General features: G+C 30.5%; 2 protein-coding genes across 5 annotated transcripts; one reads left to right on the top strand and one right to left on the bottom strand.

Annotated features, from left to right (window-relative positions):
* The first annotated feature begins 8,829 nt into the window (after nt 1-8,829).
* On the top strand, nt 8,830-14,260 carry LOC114167446 (uncharacterized). Of its 4 annotated transcripts, none has more exons than XM_028052541.2 (9): nt 8,830-9,215; nt 10,886-10,995; nt 11,440-11,508; nt 11,663-11,778; nt 11,860-11,914; nt 12,799-12,919; nt 13,224-13,271; nt 13,467-13,561; nt 13,890-14,260. In XM_028052541.2, the coding sequence occupies exons 1-9, from the start codon at nt 9,143-9,145 to the stop codon at nt 13,890-13,892; spliced, it is 690 nt and encodes a 229-aa protein (XP_027908342.2). In that variant the 5' UTR covers nt 8,830-9,142; the 3' UTR covers nt 13,893-14,260. The 4 variants fall into 4 exon arrangements, with proteins under 4 accessions (XP_027908342.2, XP_027908339.2, XP_027908340.2 ...); XM_028052538.2 differs by having other exon boundaries at nt 8,831-9,215; nt 13,886-14,260; XM_028052539.2 differs by lacking the exon at nt 8,830-9,215 and adding an exon at nt 9,502-9,635 and having other exon boundaries at nt 13,886-14,260.
* A 2,983-nt stretch (nt 14,261-17,243) lies between these two features.
* NDPK1 (nucleoside diphosphate kinase) lies at nt 17,244-19,142 on the bottom strand. Its single transcript, XM_028052285.2, has 4 exons — nt 18,883-19,142; nt 18,401-18,449; nt 17,900-18,131; nt 17,244-17,551 (listed from the first exon to the last, which is right to left on the bottom strand). Exons 1-4 carry the CDS (start codon nt 18,934-18,936, stop codon nt 17,437-17,439), a joined length of 450 nt encoding a protein of 149 aa, XP_027908086.1. The 5' UTR covers nt 18,937-19,142; the 3' UTR covers nt 17,244-17,436.
* Between the last annotated feature and the right edge of the window lie 1,159 nt (nt 19,143-20,301).

Below are 20,301 nucleotides of genomic sequence, written 5' to 3'. Positions count from 1 at the left end.
CCACCACTTCTTTCTTCATCCCAGACCACCAAAACATTTTCTTCAAGTCTTGATACATCTTTGTAGTACCCGGATGAATACTTAAGCTACTCTTATGAGCTTCCTCCATTATCAACTTTCTCAACTCTTCTTTTGCAGGTATGCAAATTCTATCTCTAAACTTGATGATTCCATTTGAATCCTTGTGGAATTCAGATTCCTTTCCTTCAACTTTTGCTATCAACTTTTCTTGCAAAAATTGATCTCTTTCTTGAGCTCTCTTTATTTCTTCTAAGAATTCACTTGATATTTTTAACATTCCTAAGCATATGCTGTTGGGTCTAAGTTTTACAGCTAAGTTCAAGTCTCTGAATGATTCTATCAAATCCAATTCTTTCACCATCATCATGGATGCATGTATAGACTTTCGACTCAAAGCATCGGCAACAACATTTGCTTTCCCAGGGTGATATTGCAACTCAAAGTCGTAATCCTTAAGAAATTCCATCCATCTACGTTGTCTCATGTTTAATTCTTTCTGATCAAAAAGGTACTTCAAACTTTTATGGTCACTAAAAACTTCAAACCTTGCTCCATACAAGTAATGTCTCCATATTTTCAATGCAAACACCACTGCAGCTAATTCCAAATCATGTGTAGGATAATTAAGCTCATGTTGCTTGAGTTGTCGTGAAGCATAAGCTACAACCTTTCTTTCTTGCATCAACACACATCCTAATCCTTGTCCACATGCATCACAATATACCTCAAAATTTTTTGTAGGGTCAGGAAGGATTAAAACAGGTGCAGATGTTAATTTTTTCTTCAATTCTTGAAAACTAAACTCACATGCTTCATTCCATTCGAAAGGTTGTCCCTTACGTGTTAACTTAGTCAAAGGCAATGCTAATTTAGAAAATCCTTCAATGAATTTTCTATAGTAGCCTGCTAATCCTAAGAAACTACGTATTTCTGTGATATTCTTTGGTTGTTCCCAAAGCAATACCGCTTGAACCTTTGAGGGGTCAACTGCAATGCCATTTTGTGATATCACATGACCCAAAAATTGAACTTCTCTCAACCAGAATTCACACTTTGACCATTTTCCATACAATTGTCTTTCTCTTAGAATTTGTAACACAATCCTCAAATGCCTCTCATGTTCTTCATGATTTTTGGAATAAATTAAAATGTCGTCAATGAAAACAACCACAAATTTATCCAAAAATTCATGAAAAATACGGTTCATATAATCCATAAAAATGGCAGGAGCATTGGTCACACCAAAAGGCATTACCAAGTACTCATAATGACCGTATCTTGTCCTAAAAGCTGTCTTTTGAACATCTTCCGCCTTGACTCGAATCTGATGATAACCAGATTTTAAGTCAATTTTGGAATATACCACAGCACCTCTCAATTGATCCATCAAATCATCAATCCTTGGTAGAGGGTATTTGTTCTTAATGGTGATTTTGTTAAGCTGACGATAATCCACACACAACCTCATAGTGCCATCCTTTTTCTTGACTAACAATACTGGCGCACCCCAGGGAGAAACACTAGGTCTGATGAATTGTTTATCCAACAATTCTTCTATTTGTTTTTTCAATTCTGCTAACTCTAGGGGTGACATCCTATAAGGGGCTATAGACACAGGTCTTGATCCTGGTACCAAGTCTATAGTGAATTCTATTTCTCTTTGTGGAGGTAACCCAGGAACATCTTCAGGGAAAACATCAAGATACTCACAAACAACAGGAAACTTATTAATGTCTAGAATTTCCTTGACTTTTAAAGAAGTTAAGATCATGTATACTTGAGATCCTTTTGGGATTTCATTGTGGTTGGTAGTACTCTCTTTTAATTCTTTTGAGTCAAAAACTTCACCTATGTGTGATTCAAAAATTAAATTCTTATCGTGACAGTTTAGGAGAACATGGTTGGAAGATAACCAGTCCATTCCAAGAACAATATCCAAATGAGACAAGGGTAGACATATAAGATTTACAGAAAATTTTCTATTCCCTATAGAAATATTGCAATTTGTACATGCAAGTGAAGTCGTGACTGGAACATTGGTAGGAGTAGACACAGTTAAATCATATGGTAATAAAGAGATAGGTAACTTTAAATGTTTGACGCACTCATGTGATATGAAAGAATGAGTAGCACCTGAATCATATAGTACATTAACATGGTGACCATTTATGATGCATTTACCTTGGATTAGATCTTCAGATTGAACAGCTTCAGTACCATTCATCGTGAAGACTCTCCCGGTTGTCTTTGGTCTTCCAAGTTGATTATTTCCTTTGTTGTTGCTTCCCCCACTTCCTTGCTCCTTAATTAACTCTTTGCATTCATTACGATAATGACCCAATTTCCCACAATTGAAGCAAGTTATAGTCCTTGTGGTGCAGTTTCTTAACAGATGAGGTCCTCCACAGTGGAAACATTTGATATGGTTGGTTGCGCCTGAATTATTGGCAGTAGAAGAATGTCTTTGCCCTGAAGAATTCCACGAAGCATGAGATGGACGTTGGTAAGGTTTCTTATTATTAAAATCATTTCTTTTGTGCCTCAAAGGCCCTCCTTGTCTCCACTGAATTTGTCTTGCCTTAGTATCATCCTCATAAATCCTACAACGGTTTACAAGAGTGGGAAAGGAAGAAATCTCTAAATAACCAACTGCTTGTTTAATATCAGGTCTCAGTCCACTTTCAAACTTGGAACAACGGGAACGTTCATCAACTCTATCATGAAAGTAAGGACAAAACTTTGACAACTCGTCAAACTTTGCTGCATATTCTCCTACAGACATGATTCCTTGACGAAGATTAAGGAATTCAACTTCTTTCCTCCTCCGAAGATCCTCTGGAAAATATTTTTCCAGAAACTTTTGTTTGAAGGCTTCCCAAGTAATTTGTCTCCCTTCATCCTCCAATTGTTGTTTTGTAAATCTCCACCAGTTTTCAGCTTCTTCAACGAGCATAAATGTAGCAAATGTGACTCTATTTGCATCTGCACACGTCATTGCGATGAAAATTTTCTCAATTTCTGCTATCCATGACTGAGCACCTTCAGGATTAAATCCCCCTTTAAATTTTTGTGGATTATTCCTGCGAAAGGTTTCTAATCCTTGATTTTCCATAGGTTCAACATTTTGTTTTTGGCTCATATTTTCCAGGACAATTGTCATTCTTTCCAACAACTCATTGGTAAAGTTTGGTCCGTTATCCATCTTTTCCTGAAAGAATGAACAATTTCCTTAGTTTTCTTTAGATTTTTTTTTTTTAACTATTGTTAAAACTTATCCTTATTACAAGTATTAATTGTTGTTATTACTTACTTTTATTAGTCTATTTATCTTGCATTTCTCTTTTACAAGAAAAATGTAAGAACAAACAACTTGCACCTCTACTTACTAGTAGAGACTACAAACATGGAAGACACCATACCCAAGGTCTTGACAGAAGGAACTGCTCTGATACCACTAAATGTGACACCCCGACTACTATACTAAATAATTATTATTTGATAAAAAGATATGAAATCAATTTTTTTTTTTTGAGATTATGCTTGAGAGAACATTAATAATAACATAACTTCATATTCATATATGTAGTTTGCATCTATGTAATTGTTCATAAAATATTACAAAAATATATATTTGTTAAATATTAAGAGTCCTACATCAGAATAGAAGATTTTTTATATTTTTAACATCTCCTAAAGATATTAATAGAAATTATCCATGAGTCAATCTTCAGAAGATCCACCAATAATATCCCGAACAACTATCACTGAGCAGGTTCCTCTTCTGCTCATGCAATAGGTACATATGAAAGAAAAATATGAAAGGAGTGAGGTCTTTATAAGCCTTAAATATCAATCTTAATAAACTCAACAAACAATGCAGACACCGGGGGCCTAAATTTGGACCTACAACCACAAAACTTGATCTTGTTTTACCAGACATATGGATCCATATTCCACTTCTGATGATCCAATCTGAACATCAAAAGTTACTTTGGGAAGTGATTAGGTAGTTGAGTATTTCTCATAAAACATTGGTACAATCATAATTATTTCTTTCTCGAGAATATTAGTCATTCATCGGCTCACAAAAGAGATATATACTCACTACCTAACCTTGGCGATGCCGAGCAGGTATCGGATAGTCCCAAGTTTGGCCTATGAATATCCTAGTCCAGGGCGCTATTCTGAACTATCCAGATATTCACCTACTTGGTAAAACTTCCTTAGACCCCACCATGGTCCCTGCCTTTCATCCCGCAGTGTACCAAACTGTGACTTCCCAAATACAAACACTTTGACACTGGTTTAATCTCAACTTATTGAAACCAACTTAACTCTCACTCAACTGACATACTCTTGGATATTTTCAAGGGTCATAAAATGTGATGACTATCAAATCATGTCATTGTATAAACTATACACAAAGAATATAAAACAACGATAAAATGTACATGCAATTTTTCTTTTATCAAAGCTCATAAAATAATATATACTTTCACTTCACATTTATTTATTTTTAATTGTAAAAATAATGATAAAATAAGAATCAAAGCAAGAACTTTAAATAAATAATTAGATAAGGGTAAGAACGTTATAATTAAACAAAAATATAAATTAAACAGGACCAGTACGTAATTGGAGATTAAATAAAATAAAATAAATAAACAGGACCAGTGCGTAACTGGAGATAAATAAAATAAAATAAAATAAACAGGACCAGTGCGTAACTGGAGATAAATAAAATAAAATAAAATAAACAGGACCAGTGCGTGACTGGATGTAAATAAAATAAAATAAATAAACAGGACCAGTGCGTAACTGGAAATAAAATAAAATAAATAAATAGGACCAGTGCGTAACTGGAGGTAAATAAAATAAAATAAATAAACAGGACCAGTGCGTAACTGGAGATAAATAAAATAAAATAAATAAACAGGACCAGTGCGTAGCTGGAGATAAATAAAATAAAATAAATAAACAGGACCAGTGCGTAACTGGAGATAAATAAAATAAAATAAATAATTAGGACCAGTGCGTAACTGGAGGTAAATAAAATAAAATAAAATAAAATAAATAGGATCAGTGCGTAACTAAAGATTAAATAAAATAAATAAACAGGATCAATATATATTTAGAGATTAAATTAAATAAATAAACAGGATCAGTATATAATTAGAGATTAAATAAAATAAATATAAGAGGATAATAAATGAAAATAAGTTAAATGAAGGTAAAAAGAATAATATATGAGTCAAAATAAATAAAAGATTAGTATAAAACCCATGAGCTTATCAAGATTAATATATAAGAGCTTAACCCCACTCCCCCTTACCTTATTGATTGAAGAGCACACTAATAATAGTTGTAGAAGACTAGGATCTCTTTGAATCTTTGCTCTAAACTTTCTTACCCTATTTTCTCTTTCTCTCTCTTCTTTCTCTTTCTCTCTCTTCTCTCTTCTTTCTCTTTCTCTCTCTTCTTTCTCTCTCTCCTTTCTTTCTCCTTCTTTCTTCTCTCTTTTTCTCACTTTCTTACCTTCTCCTTCTCCCGTAACTTCTTCTTCCATCTACATATATATATATATATAAGCCTTTCCATGTGCAAAATCATCATTATCCTCTTTTTTTTTTTTTTTTTCTTCTTTTCTTCTTATCTTTTCTTCTTATCTTCTTATCCTTTCTTATTCTTTTCTTTTCTTTTTTTCTTTTTCTTTTCTATTATTTTTTTTTTCTTTTAAAAAATTCTTCATATATTTTTTTTTTTACATACCTATTTAATAATATTTTTAATGCTTAAACTACATCATAGTAAAATATGAAACATTAGTAAAAAAAAATAGAAGATTTTCTAATTGTTTTATTTAAAATAAATAATACAGTTTATTAAAAAAAAGGGATGTTACACGGGTCACTATTTGTAAACCAGTTACTGGTACAAATAACATAAAGAAATGTAACCAACATTTATTGGAAAAAGCAACCCCAAAGATTTGGGACCAAAAGCGATTAGCAGTAACCATTGAATAAGTTTCTTCAGCTTGGGTTGGGTTAAAAGCACGGAATGTATTTGCGCCATCACCATCTTCAAATAAAGTATTTTCTACGGTTGCACCATGAATAGCGCATAGTAGTGCAGCGCCCAATACACCAGCAACTCCCATCATATGAAATGGGTTGGAGTGAAGTCGTAACAAGGTAGCCGTACTGGAAGGTGCGGCTGGATCACCTCCTTTTCAGGGAGAGCTAATGCTTGTTGGGTAGTTTGACACTGCTTCACACCCAAAAAGAAGCGAGTTACTGCTTCACACCCAAAAAGAAGCGAGTTATGTCTGAATCAAATTTGGAGATGGAAGTCTTCTTTCGTTTCTCGCTGGTGAAGTAAGACTAAACTCATGAGCTTATTATCCTAGGTCGGAACAAGTTGATAGGAGCTCCTTTTTTCACCCCATCCATATCGTCACACGGGGGCGACATGGGTGGGAGTGAAAAAAGGAAAGATATGGATGGGGTTTCTATATATATATATATACAATTAAATTGTAACATTCCAGATCAGTATAATCATTTACTAATTTCAAGTATTTCAAATTTAATAAGTTACATAATAAAAAATTCCTAAACATAAATGTATTTTGAAATTTAGAGAAAAAAATCTAAAACATACATGAAAAAAAAAAAAAATATATATATATATATATATATATATATATATATATATATATATGTATGTTTTAGATTTTTTTCTCTAAATTTCAAAATACATTTATGTTTAGGAATTTTTTATTATGTAACTTATTAAATTTGAAATACTTGAAATTAGTAAATGATTATACCGATCTGGAATGTTACAATTTAATTGTAATTTAGTTCATGGTTTTTTAATTGGATCAATTAGTTCTTAAATTTTATTGAAGTTTTGTATTTGCTATATTTCTTTCTTCTTCTTTTTTACTTTTTTTAGCTGAGTTGGCTGAATTTATAAAAAAAAAAATATATACTTAAATATGTTTGAAAATTTCAAATTCAAAATAAGTTTGTTTATATCTTCACATATGATATTTTAGTTATTATGAGTTAGTGAAAAGATGTTTTTGATTCGCTTGTAAACCACCGTCATAGTGGATTAAAATGTAAGTATACTAGTGTAACCTATAGTATCATAAGTATTAGATTTCAAAAATTGATAAATAATGATAATCATGTTCTAAGTTAAACTTTAAAGTTATAATTGAAAATTAAATAGTTTTATTTTTTATTTATTTAAAAAATATTATTTCTCTACAATTAAATCTTTTTATTACATAAAGCATTGATAAAATAAACATTTGAATGAAACAACTAAAAAACCTAGTTTGAATATAGACTAAAGTTACAATGTTTCCTTTCGACCGAGAGTTACAATACAATGTCTAATAATTTCAGAAACCAAAACAATAATATACATTTCTTTAAGCAATAATAATGATGTATTTAATTATAGTTAAATGTTTTAAAGGAGTACTCTTTGCTACTTAATGCATTTGACCTTTATATTTGAAATTATTACAGAATTAATTATTTTAATGAATAGTTTTCGCAGTGTATTTGGTTTCAGCGTGGTTCAACGATTTTTTATTCTATTTTTTGCGTTAACATTTCTTTTATTTCTTTTATTTTGTTAAAACCAAATATTTAGAACTTTCTGGAACTAAAACATTTTATATTTAAAGCGATAGAATTATTTTAATAGAAAATTTGACATTTATAGCTCTTTTGATTTTTTCTTCATTTCACAAATTTTTATATGAGACAAATTACGATCAAGTTAGAAATAAAATAAAAATTTTCTTTTTTATTATCGTTGACCATGTAAAAGCTACAAAAGATAAATGAAAAAAAATAAATGAAAAAATAATAAATAATGGAAAAATGCGACATCATATGTAAGCCTAAATGTAGTATGAACAAATCTAAAATTTAAATGTTATATTGCAATAATTTAATTATTCTACTGAACTGCGGTAAAAGAATTACTTTACCAAATATACTAACATTTTACTTTAAAGATATGATATCTTTTTAACTTTGTAAAACTAGTAAATTTTTTATTTCTATAAAATTCGAAATGATCTTTTTATTCCTTTTCGAATAGCTGATTTTTGATATTAGTTTTTGTAAAATATAACTGTTTTATTTTCATCTTTTAATTTCTAATCACTATTTATAATTTTTTACATTTAATCTAAAATAAATAAATAACATTTATTTTATAGATATTAAAATTTAGGTATCACATAATAACATTGTATTATAACATAAAAAGAAATACTCATATAGATAGATATGTTGTTTAACGCATGAATTGTTAAGTACTAAAATCATATAATATTAAAATAAAAATAATAATTTCCAAATTAAAAACAATTTTTAAATACTCAATTACGTTTCGAAACACTTGGAAATAAAAACATCGTTAATTGAGTTTCCAAGTATTTAATTTTATATATTTTTTAATTGGTCATTTTTGTTTAATCTTTCTCAAATAAGTAACATTTATTATTTTTATTAAAATTTGTATTAAATATATAGATCTAAATTTGAAATAATATTTTCCTTTCTAATTCGTTGTTTAGTGTATTTAACAAAGATATTCTATAAAATAGTAATAATAAAACATTTCTATTTATGACAGCTTTGACCACATTTAATTCCAAGTCACAAACGGTAGCAGCAATAGTAGCAGTAGCACTCTTACTCGTTTTCAAAACGCTTCCGTTTTACATATATTCTTTTTTCTTTAAATACAGTGTCGTTTCCCATTATTGTGTTGAAAAATCAATTCCATAACCACTCTCTCTCACTGTCTCCCTCTCTTTCTATATCTAACAAAACGCCAACACCATAACCAAAACGACACTCTCTCTCTCTCTCATATACACTTCAAAACTTCACACACATAGAAAACTCCTTCTCCTTCTTCCGTGAACCTGTAACTGTTTTCCGCACTCTCAGATCTTCGCGCGGAACTTTTTCCACTTCGATTCGCGTTCTTCGGATTTCGCCAGAATGAGAGATTCAAGGTTATAGATTACGATGCTACAGTAGCAGTAATAGTAGCTTTTTCGGAAAAGAAGAACACGAAAATGGAGGATAGAGGAAGCTCATTCGTTGCTGTGAGGAGAATTCCTCAAGGAGAAACCTGCCATTCAAATTCTGGTAAATTTCAGAACAAAATAAATATAGAAAAACGAAAATGCTTCGAAGTTTCTCGTTTATTTTAGTTTTTTTTTCTCGTTAATTTCGTTCTCTCTATGTATATTTGAAAGTTTTTTTTCACTGTTCTCTCTGATAGGTTTAATTTTGTACTTGTACTTTGTATTGTGTTGTGTTGTACCTCCTCTTTCCTTTTGCTTTTTTTACTCTCTCTCTTACTCTTTTCTGCAAAATTATAATATATATATATATATATATATATATATATATATATAATATTATTAAATTTCCATTAATTAATTACTATTATTATTAGTAGTAGTAGTATCGAATATATGGGCCGGGATCGAGATCGAACCGTTTAGAATAGACCGAATCAAAACGCGAGTTGCGTGATGTTTGCTGCTATTCTTAATTGCATTGGTGGGATGCCGGATTCATTTTTGTTAAATTATTTATTATTTTATTATTATTTTTTGGTGTTTTGTTTTCAGAAAAAGAACTTGTGTAACTTTTGCAGCTAGAATTATGCAAATTCAGATGTTAGTTTGTGAGGCTTGGTTGTTCCCGTAGATCTAGCGTTCGTGAAATTGGGTTTTGTTGGTATTGTGTATTGGAAAATGCTGTTCACGTGCTGTGTTTGAAGCTGGTGCCAATAGTTATGATTCAGAGTAAAGCAGTGCAGAGATCTCCTATGATTAAGCGCTGCTGCGTTGGCTCTTTTCATTATTATTATTGTTAATGTGTGTTTATCTGTTTAAGGGACGATGTGGCATGTGGGTCCACATCCAGGTATAGCCTTAGTTTCTGGATTGACCCTACTGGGAACACAGAAACTACTTGTTAAATGTTATGGAGGCATTTAGGATTGAATAGAACTCAGTTATGATGAAATTCTTACTCAGCAGTTATAGGAAAAGAAAATAAGAAATTGAAATGAATTAAGGTGCTTCTACAAGTTCATCAGCTTCTTCATTAGTTCATTTATAAAGAAACTCTTTCATTTGGCTTCCCTGGATGTTGATTTTAATTTCTAGAAAAAGTTTAATTCACTCCATCTTATTTTTTTCTTTTTCATTGGTGCTTGTTGAGAATTTTATCCAAATAGAGCTTTTTTGGTGTTTATGGTATAAGCGCTTATGTGTAAGTGGCTTCTACAATTGATCATTGAATAGAATTGAACTGCTTTAGGTTGTTTGATGTCTTGATGAGCTTATCTTGAAGATCTTGTTGAAATAATCTGACAACAGTTTTATAGATATACACATCAGAAATTATTATCAGAATCTTTGTAACACTTGTGCAAGTACTTCTGTCATAAAGTAAGCCTAAATAAGTTGTAGATAAAGCTTTTTTGAGCTCCCGCTAAAGATTGTGTCTCGTTTGCCCGGCTATTGAAATTTCTGTACAGCCCATAAGAGACTGTAGTTTGGGGAGATTGGAATGTTGGTTTTTCTGCAATTTTGTATTATTTTGTATTTTAAGGCTTTCTGGTTACGTGTATGAGGATTTGATTACAATAAATTGTAAATTCGGAAAACTAATAGAATGTTGCCACTTTCCGTGTTGTTTGAATCACTGCTTGTTGATCCATTTACTTAGGATGAAATATGCACAAGATAAATTTGGTTAGAATCTTCATTGATGGCAGTTTTTTTTTTTTTTTGCTGCAGCTGAGGTTGTGGCAGGGTCAGCAGCATGGCTTGGTCGAGGTCTGTCTTGTGTCTGTGTACAAAGAAGGGATAGTGATGCTTCTAACTCTTTCGATTTAACCCTCGCCCAGGTACTTTTTTGTTATCAGTAGCAGCGCTTAGTTTCTTGTTCAAGTATCTCTGTTAGCAGTGTAAAGATACTACAGTTTTTTATAGAATAAATAAACAAATGAGCATATTATACATGGTAGGCAATATAAACATTTTACGATTTAGGTTTGTGTTGAATGATGTCTTACCAAATATTAAACATAGTGTTAAATTGTATTTCTGGTTACGTGTTTTTTTTTTATATTTGTTCATTTGTTTATCATCCATATATTTTGTATGGTTTGGGAGTGCGAGGAAATTTAAACCGTGACTGCCAATAGCTAGTCAGCTCTTGTGTATAGTGGTAACAAGAAACTCGAGCTCCCTCTACCATATGAAATTTGTGGATCACTTTCTACTTACTTTTCTGGTAAATATTGCTGTTTATAAATTATACCACATGGTGTTGAATTTCCAATTCTCAGGAGGAATGCTTACAGAGGCTGCAGAGACGTATAGATGTTCCCTATGATAGTTCTATTATTGAGCACCAGGTACCTTTGATATTATTACTTTTCAAGTCTGTGAGCAATGTGGCAACCATTACGATGTACACTTTAATCTATGTACTCAGCTCTATCTGCTGTCACTGGCTTATTGCTGTACGTGAAACCTTCAATGTCTTAATAGTGCAATTTACACATTTAGGATGCCCTCAGGGCGTTGTGGAATGCTGCATTTCCTGAAGAAGAGCTTCATGGCTTGATATCTGAGCAGTGGAAGGAAATGGGCTGGCAAGGGAAAGATCCATCAACAGATTTTAGGTACCTATTGTCCTCGTGTTTTTTCACTGCTGAGCTCTTTCCAGCTAATATTGTTAATGATTTCCTCTATATATTTGGCAGGGGTGGTGGTTTTATATCATTGGAAAATTTTCTTTACTTCGCTAGGAATTTCCCGGTACGATTTCTTAACGGGCTTTTCACTCTTGTATGATTTGATAGATTACTTTTGTTGACCAAAATTAAGTTTACAATGGAAAGCATGATAAATAAGAGCTCATCTTAAGTAACATGGAAATTGTATTAGTGTTTGTATTTCTTTCAAGAGAATAGACCTTTAGTTATTAGTTTCTAATATTGAAAGGGACTTCTGTAGATATAATGTTATTGGTTTTCTCACTCTGTAACGATTTCAGATGAAGTGTGAATTTTGACGTAGGAAAATAGTCTCTCAATAATTTAGCAAAATGTTTATGTATTCGTGTTTGAACTTTATCCATGATACAAGAATTGTGGCCATATATTTTGTACGATTTGTGTTTGCCATATATTGCACATTCTCTTGCTTTCTGAGATAAAGGTCAAGTAGCAAGTGAGATTGCATTATAAAGGAGAACGATGTTTCAATTAATTGATTTCATTTTATGCCTTTGCCTTTGTTTTAAAATTACACCTAAAGGAAGCTTTGAAGACTCCAAAAGTAAACATATTTAATCCTCTTTATTGCTTTAGGCCTTCCATAATCAACAATGATATGTGGACACTTCAACCTCTTATTTCTTTTTCTCTTTTTCATCTTGTCATATCGTAATACCTATCTCATTATTACTTCTCCCCTTCTTTGTCATTCTCTCTCAAGTTGTAGACTAGCTTTTGGTGTCCACAAAACATTATTGTTCCATATTTTACAGTTGTAGCTAACCTAAAAGTCACCCTCGTTACCCTACTAGTTCGTGTTTGTAAATAATTGTTGTTTTGGTCCCGGATAACTAAAAAAAAATTTCGTAAATCTAATCACTTGTTTCCATTCATGTTCTCTATCTTATCCTTTTATTTTTGTAGAAATCCTTCCAGGATCTTTTACGAAAGCAGGAAGGAGATCGATCAGTGTGGGAATATCCATTTGCAGTTGCTGGTGTTAATATCACTTACATGCTGATACAAATGCTGGATCTTGAAGCGGGTTTGTTACTTCTGTTGTTCCGACTTTTTTGTTCGCCGTTATTACTTCTTTGTTCTGTGTTGTTGACACGTCTAAAATGAAGAATTGGGTTATGTATGGTCAACTTCACTGGGTACCCATGATAAAAGTCTACTTAATATTTAAGGTGCTCTGTCAATTTGTATGTTGACATTTTACTTTTGCATAAAGCCGTATAACAAAGGTCACCTGCTATCACTATCTGAGTCATTGATGGTGCCATAGTGTGATACATTGAATCAGTATGTGGATCAGCAACATCTAATAATATGCTTTGCCTTTACAGTCAAGCCACGCAATCTGGTTGGAGCAACTTTTCTAAAATTTCTTTCAGGTAGCCTAACTCTCCCTTTTCGATTCGTTATTTTCGTCTTGTTGAATTTGGAACAGGCTCAGGGAGGGTTGAAACTCTAGTTAAAATGAAAAGGAATTATTTACAATGTTATAGCTTTTACTTGCAAGTTGGAGCCTTCATTTTATTTTTAGCTTGCTGTTCGAGTAACTAAATTCATTTCTGTTTATCTGACAGAAAATGAATCAGCTTTTGATCTTCTCTATTGCATAACTTTCAAGCTAATGGATCATCAATGGCTTTCTATGCGGGCCTCATACATGGATTTTAATGTACGTATTCTATGACCTCAGCTTGCTGTAGAAAATCTGTGCACAGATAATTTTTTCATGAGTGTAGAAGTTTGATAAGAATAGAAAACTAGTAAAACTTGTCCATCTTTCAAAATGGATGGAAGATATCCTGGAACTGAAAACTAGTTTGAAAATTTTATGTTGACTTCATTGAGTAACCAGAACGATCCTTTATGACTAAAATATATTTTTGGTTATTCATGTTTTTACTAAAATTCATATTGATCTTTTGTCTTCTAAAATACTAATGTTGGTAATTTTTTCACTTAAATTTTGGTCCTTTTGTCTCTTAAATTCTGACAGGCAGTGATGAAAGCAACACGACGTCAGCTAGAGAAAGAGATTCTGGTTGAAGACATAACCCGGCTTGAAGATTTACCCTCTTACAAATTACTCTCCCGATAGTATCAGTCTCCTATTTTTGGCCATGAGGCTTTTGTATATCATTCCATGCTCCTATCTTAATTTCCACTCTTCTTCTTAATTCAGCAATTTTAACGACATTTCAGCGAGAATGAGCTATATAACATGTAAAACTGATATCATGAGCTTAAATCCTTATACGTGATCTCAACAAGGTTTGAGATTCAGCAGTTAAGTTGAAAGATGATATTTGTTGCCTGAAATGTAAGTTTGCTTGGTGTATTTGATACTTATGATTTCTGGTTTGCCACTTTACCCATATATTTCCTTGCAGTATTAACGGGTAAATGCAGCTTGAGGTAATAATGTGTTTCAGAAACCATTATTTCATTTTTATTACCTTCATTAATACACTGCATATTTGTTTGTCAGAATCAATGCTGCATTTAACATTTATTCCAGAAACTTCTAAACATGAACTCTCTGTATATGATCTTTCAGTTTCATAGTTCTGTTCAGCAGTCATTTTTTAATAGCACATTTTCATGGACAAATTACACTCAACAATCAGTTACCATTATATGTGTATGAGACCGATATAACATGTAAGTATGATTATTTTTCCCACTATACAAGTTATTGTCCAGATTCAGATAAAAACTATATCTTTTTTGGTTATGATCGCTAATACCTTTTTATAAATTGTGATCGTTGTAGTAACAAATTAAGGAAAAGGTACCAATATCTCGTTTTCTATCAACATTCTACATCTATATAAAGCATTTTATAATTTGTTGTTAATATATCTTTATTGTATCCCATCCTAAATATAAAGATATTGCCGTGTACCATTGTCGTTTTAAGTATACGTGTTTCATAGGATAAAAGTACAACATATATAAATCCTGATTAGAAACAGATCTTATATTGCTAAGAAGACATGAATATACGATAAAGCCCAAAGGTAGGTGCGTCATATTGCTTCTCTAACCAACTTAACAATTTCTTGTTTTAATGGTTTGGACAAAATTTATTTACAAGGCATTATTATCATATCTATAACGATATATCTATCATAATATATAAAGAGGATTTTCTCATCCACTTTTTGTTTTCTAATTTTATCTTTAATTCATATTTTAAAATTTAATTATTTTATAATTAGTTTATTTTTAATTTTTTTAAAAATCTCTTTTATTTTCACTGTTTTATAATAAACTTTTATTTTAATAATTATATTTAATAATTATTTTAAAATTTATTATATATATTTTGAAAGTAAATATTATTAATTTTAACTTAAATTTTTTTAAAAATTAAAAAATCGAACACATAATATTAACAAAGATATTAATTATAACTCAAAACTTTAATGAATCTTGTAATTGTAACGTGTTCCCTCCAATTTGAACAAAACGAGAGGAAAGAACAAAAAAAAAAGTAATATAGTTGTGTAAAAAGACAATCATTCGCTTATTGCTTTTTTCTTTCGTCGGCCACTGTTTGCTTTAATCTATAATCATTCTTTTAATTTATTTCAATATATTTTTAAAAATACATTACACTTAAAAAATTAACTTTTAAACTTCATTTCTTAGTTAGAGGTTTTTAGGTTATTTATACATCTTAATTTTGTATATACTTTATATTCAGTTAATAATATACAGAAAAAGAAAAGAACTCTTTCATTTCTACTTTTCTCTTACCAAAAAAATATCTTTTATCTTTCTCTCTTTTTTTTTTCACTTTATTCGATGAACCAAGCAAGACTTTTGAGCCTGTCAATTAAAAAGATCATTCACCGTAATCAGGACATGGAAAAAAAAGGTCACAACTTCTTCATGTGTTACTTACTTATCAAAGTTCTAACAATAAATAATGTTAAATTACATTGAATTAATAAGGTTACGAAAAATTAGTTTGCGAATGAATCAAATCAATTAATTTTCTCAATACTTTCAATAATCATAAATTTTCCAAAAAGGTTAATTTATATTATATCTAAATTAGTTTTGATTTATGATAAATATTTAGATCTTCTGTAAATGCTTTTAAAAAATGTCATGCATTACGATCATGCCGACATAGCAAAGCAACTTAACAAAATATAGTAGCGATTTGAATAAAAAAGTTTAGTTATTAGTAAAATTAAGAATCGTTAAGTGGGATGGGGGAAAAGTCGTAGTTAATAGGTAATAAATTTATTTAATTATATAAAATTTGAGCAATTATAACATATCATCATTTCTTAAAGGACGAAAGCACACTTTCAAAATAATTAAAAATGTTATCAGATCATATCTGATCTTAGCATACACAATTGTACATGATTGATTCTGAAAGGCACACGAAGGTTCCTTCTATGATGATCATAGTGATAATAATAATAATAATAATACAAGAATATTATTGAAGCTTTTGTATTTGAGAGTTTTGATATTCTGTCTCAAACCTTTTTTCACTTTGCTTTTCACCTAACATTAACAAGGGTGCCTACCAATATTTGTTGTGGCTAATCTTACACGTTCTACAACCAAACATTATTGCAGTTATTAATGTTTTGAAAGCATAATTAAGAAAATCGGAATTTTAAGCGATTTATTACCATTCCAAGTAAATTATTTTAAACTAATTTGGAAGACGATTATTACATTAAAAAATTTAGTTTCAAATTTATTTGATAATATTAAAATTTTTGTTTCAAAGTCACAATTGAATGTCTCCGTGTCAAAACAATATAATAACTCAACATCGTCTTAAATCAAGAAAATTAAATTTATTTATTTTTAAAATTAAGATTAAATATGATTTTATTCCTTAAGCAAACTTTAGTAAAATTTAAAATTAATCCCTCTTCAAAATTTTAGACCAATTTAATCATTCATCTTTAAAAATACATAAATTTAATTATTTTAACAAAATTTTATTATAACGTTTAAAACACATTTCACGTTAGTATCATTTCATCTTAGCATTTAAAATATTTACACATTTGTATTCGAAATATTTACACAAGAAATCACATTTGAAACATTACTTGAGGGATTAAAAACATTTAACTCTTAAAATTAATTTAAAATTCAAAATGTATCAAATTGTGAAATGACAAATTTACATCCAAATAGTTTAAAAACTAAACATATATTCAATTTATGAAACTAACTTCGCATAAGCTGTAATAATAATTGTCAAGTTACTTATGAAAACTGTAAGTTAATGTGTAATGAGAGATTTATACTTAACAGCACTGCATCATACAAAAGCATCACGCAAAAACACCAACAAACAAACGATGAGGTAAAGAAAAAGTAGTTTGAGATTTTGATTTATGAGACTGTGAGCATGTTTTCAACAGACATGGCATAAGCATAGACTTGAGATACAAAACCAAGGTACCAACCAAACTCTAACAAAAGTCCATAAATGGACAGAAACAGAAGATGTAGATAATCTGGATCATCCTAAGGTAAGAACAATTTGAGGCATATGGTTTACTCATAGATCCAAGAGTGTTGGGAGCTTTGCCAGTTAACAGAGCCATCAGGGAACCACAATGCAATTTCCTTGCGAGCACTCTCAACTGAATCACTTCCATGGATAACATTCCTACACAACAACAACAACTTCATCAGAAAAACTACCAAACTTCCCTCAAATTCATAGGAAAATCACAACCCCCATTTGAAAAAGAGAAACACTGTTCACTGAAATTCATTGTGATTCACAACCCCATTTGAAAAGGTATAAAATTTACTTCAAATTGATCTAAAACATTAATAAAATGTGGATTTGTACATAAACTACAGAAAGAAAAGAGCCATGTTGACAAACATTGACTAAAATACCAACAATTTTTATTTCGATGAATACAAGGAACGATGGAAACACATTTGGTTGCAGCTTGAAAAGATAACTAGATTGAAGAACAAGATTGTGTAGAAAACAAATTTATACCTTCCAATGTCAATAGCATAGTCACCACGAATAGTTCCAGGCTCAGATTGAGCTGGGTTAGTGGCTCCAATTATCTTTCGGCCAGTAAGCACAACATTTTTGCCCTCCCAAATCATGGCAACGACAGGGCCAGAGATGATGTAATCCACCAATCCACTGAAGAAAGGCTTGGCAGATAAATCAGCATAGTGCTTTTCAGCAAAAGCACGCTCCACGCTGATTAGTTTCAAACCTGATACCAAATCCCATTAAAAAACAACCGTTTGTTAATAACAATTTCAAAGCTAATAAACTTGATCATAACTCATACTATGAACAAGATTTTGGAGTTGACAACCATGTATCTGGATGAGACTTCAGTTCTAAAATGAGGACCAAGCAAAACAAATTCACAAAAAACATGAACTATAACTTAGTCTAGATCAGAAACAAAACAATAGGTTCTGAACTTAACTCACAACAAAAATTCAGTACACTATAGAGCAGTTAACTAAAAATTACCTTTCAAGTAGAAACCTTTCTTCTCAAATCTGGCAATGATCTCACCAACCTGAAACAGAATCACTTATCAGCCAAAAACTAATACGCATGAACCTTCAAAGTCAGAACATCAACGTTTAAATACGAATTACCGACACAAAACATCAAACCAACTTACTCAAAACTTCGCAAAACCGAAAAAGTAGCACAGCCATCGACCAAATTTCCTTAAAAATCTTGAATAGCCAACCCATGTTTTCAAAACACAAAATTTCCCAAAACCCAGTTCAAATAAACAACTGGAATTAAAAAGAAACACTATAAAACCAAAAACAATCCCCAGTTAAAAAAAAAAAAAATCGCTTAGAAATTCCACAAACAAGCACATGTACCAACAATTTTCACGAAATTCATTCACAAATCCATAGTTTCAACAAGCCCACGTGAAATTTAACGAATAAAAAGGAACCAAAAAAAAAATGTTAAGATAGAATGAAACTCACAAGGCCTCTCTGAACGCCATCAGGCTTGATCATGATGAAGGTTTGCTCGGCCATCTCTCTCTTTTAGATGATTGATTTTGGTGTTCTTAGTAGTAAGTGAGCAAGAGAGAGCGTGAGATATACGATATAGATGTCGGAGAGAAAAGGGGTATTTATATACGGTGCTGATGAGGACTCCAACCCTAACCCTAATTTTCACGAACGAATATTCTGCATTTGGCCTTTGGAATCATTTTCATTTCGCTGTTTTTTTTTTTTTCTTCTCTTACCTAAAAATATTCTAATTCTCTCTTTTAGAAAGGAATATTGTAGAATTAATTTCAATATGTTTGCAAAATTTTATTTTCAATAGAAAGTGTTTTTTAGGCTAAAAGTCTCATAAATATTTGCAATACTTTAATATTCAAGTCATTTTCTTGATAGTGTTAGTATAGAGTGTTCGATAAATTATCTTACCTAATGACACTCTTATTTATATTTGTTCTAACGGGCCAAGACTCGTTTTTGGGTTTTTGTGAGGCCCAATTCCCTTTAATCATTCTTATCATAGAGACAATGAGTTAATTAAGGTAAACCATACTTAATATCTCATATGTGATTAATCTTCATTTGATTCTTTGTTGATGATGGCATACTTTCACTACGACTATGCAAATCAAATGATAATATATATCATGGCCGAGAGGGATCCAACAAAGATTTTTTTTTTCCATTTTTATTGTTTTTTGATGACGGATCTTCACGTTTGTTTTCCATCGAATGAGTTTACGGCAGAGATTTTGCATTTGCATATCACTACACAGTAGTGTTAAATACAACCGTTATTTGTGATATAAAATAACACTTTAATAACAATTAAGCTAATATAATTTATTTATTTTTAAAAAAATTTCAATGCGAAAAGTGATATCTAAAAACGACATTATTTTCATTTCATTGTACTGTAATATAATAAAATGTTTCAAACTGCGTAAATTGAATGTAAAATTTTTTCAACCATTTAATAATTAACCCCATAATTTATCTTTTCATGAAATAAAAAAAAGTAATATATATATATATATATATATATATATATATATATATATATATTATAAACTCTTTATTTAATTACTACATTTATAACTATACATAATTCTAATACTTAAATATAATTATATAAAAAATTATTTATTTAAATATAATAATAGTTATATTAATTTTTTTAATATTAGTGATATTTAATAGGGAAATCAGATAGAATAGAAGAATTTTCTTTAAGAAACATAGTATCTAAGATAATGAATAAAAATAAAATTAAGTGTTAATTATATCAATATACTTCAAACGTTAGATCAATTCAGTACTCTTTCAAGAACTAAATATACAAAATAGAGTAAATTCTAGAATAAAATAAGATTTCAACAAATGGAAACAATA

This window comes from Vigna unguiculata, chromosome 10, assembly GCF_037176805.1.
Source record: "Vigna unguiculata cultivar grain cowpea cultivar isolate G323 ecotype 2 chromosome 10, ASM3717680v1, whole genome shotgun sequence".
In the NCBI taxonomy this organism is placed as follows: domain Eukaryota; kingdom Viridiplantae; phylum Streptophyta; class Magnoliopsida; order Fabales; family Fabaceae; genus Vigna; species Vigna unguiculata.
Note: the sequence above shows the minus strand (reverse complement) of the source record. Positions and strands in the feature narration are given on the sequence as shown.

What these genes read in the sequence shown, in the direction of transcription:
- LOC114167446 (XM_028052538.2), top strand. Translation starts at nt 9,143, where the DNA reads ATGGAGGATAGAGGAAGCTCATTCGTTGCTGTGAGGAGAATTCCTCAA. An exon ending in GATCCATCAACAGATTTTAG is followed by an intron (nt 11,779 to 11,859) that starts GTACCTATTGTC and finishes TATATTTGGCAG; the next exon opens with GGGTGGTGGTTTTATATCAT. An exon ending in CCTCATACATGGATTTTAAT is followed by an intron (nt 13,562 to 13,885) that starts GTACGTATTCTA and finishes AAATTCTGACAG; the next exon opens with GCAGTGATGAAAGCAACACG.
- NDPK1 (XM_028052285.2), bottom strand. Translation starts at nt 18,936, where the DNA reads ATGGCCGAGCAAACCTTCATCATGATCAAGCCTGATGGCGTTCAGAGA. An exon ending in GAAAGGTTTCTACTTGAAAG is followed by an intron (nt 18,132 to 18,400) that starts GTAATTTTTAGT and finishes ATTTGGTATCAG; the next exon opens with GTTTGAAACTAATCAGCGTG. An exon ending in TATGCTATTGACATTGGAAG is followed by an intron (nt 17,552 to 17,899) that starts GTATAAATTTGT and finishes GTTGTTGTGTAG; the next exon opens with GAATGTTATCCATGGAAGTG.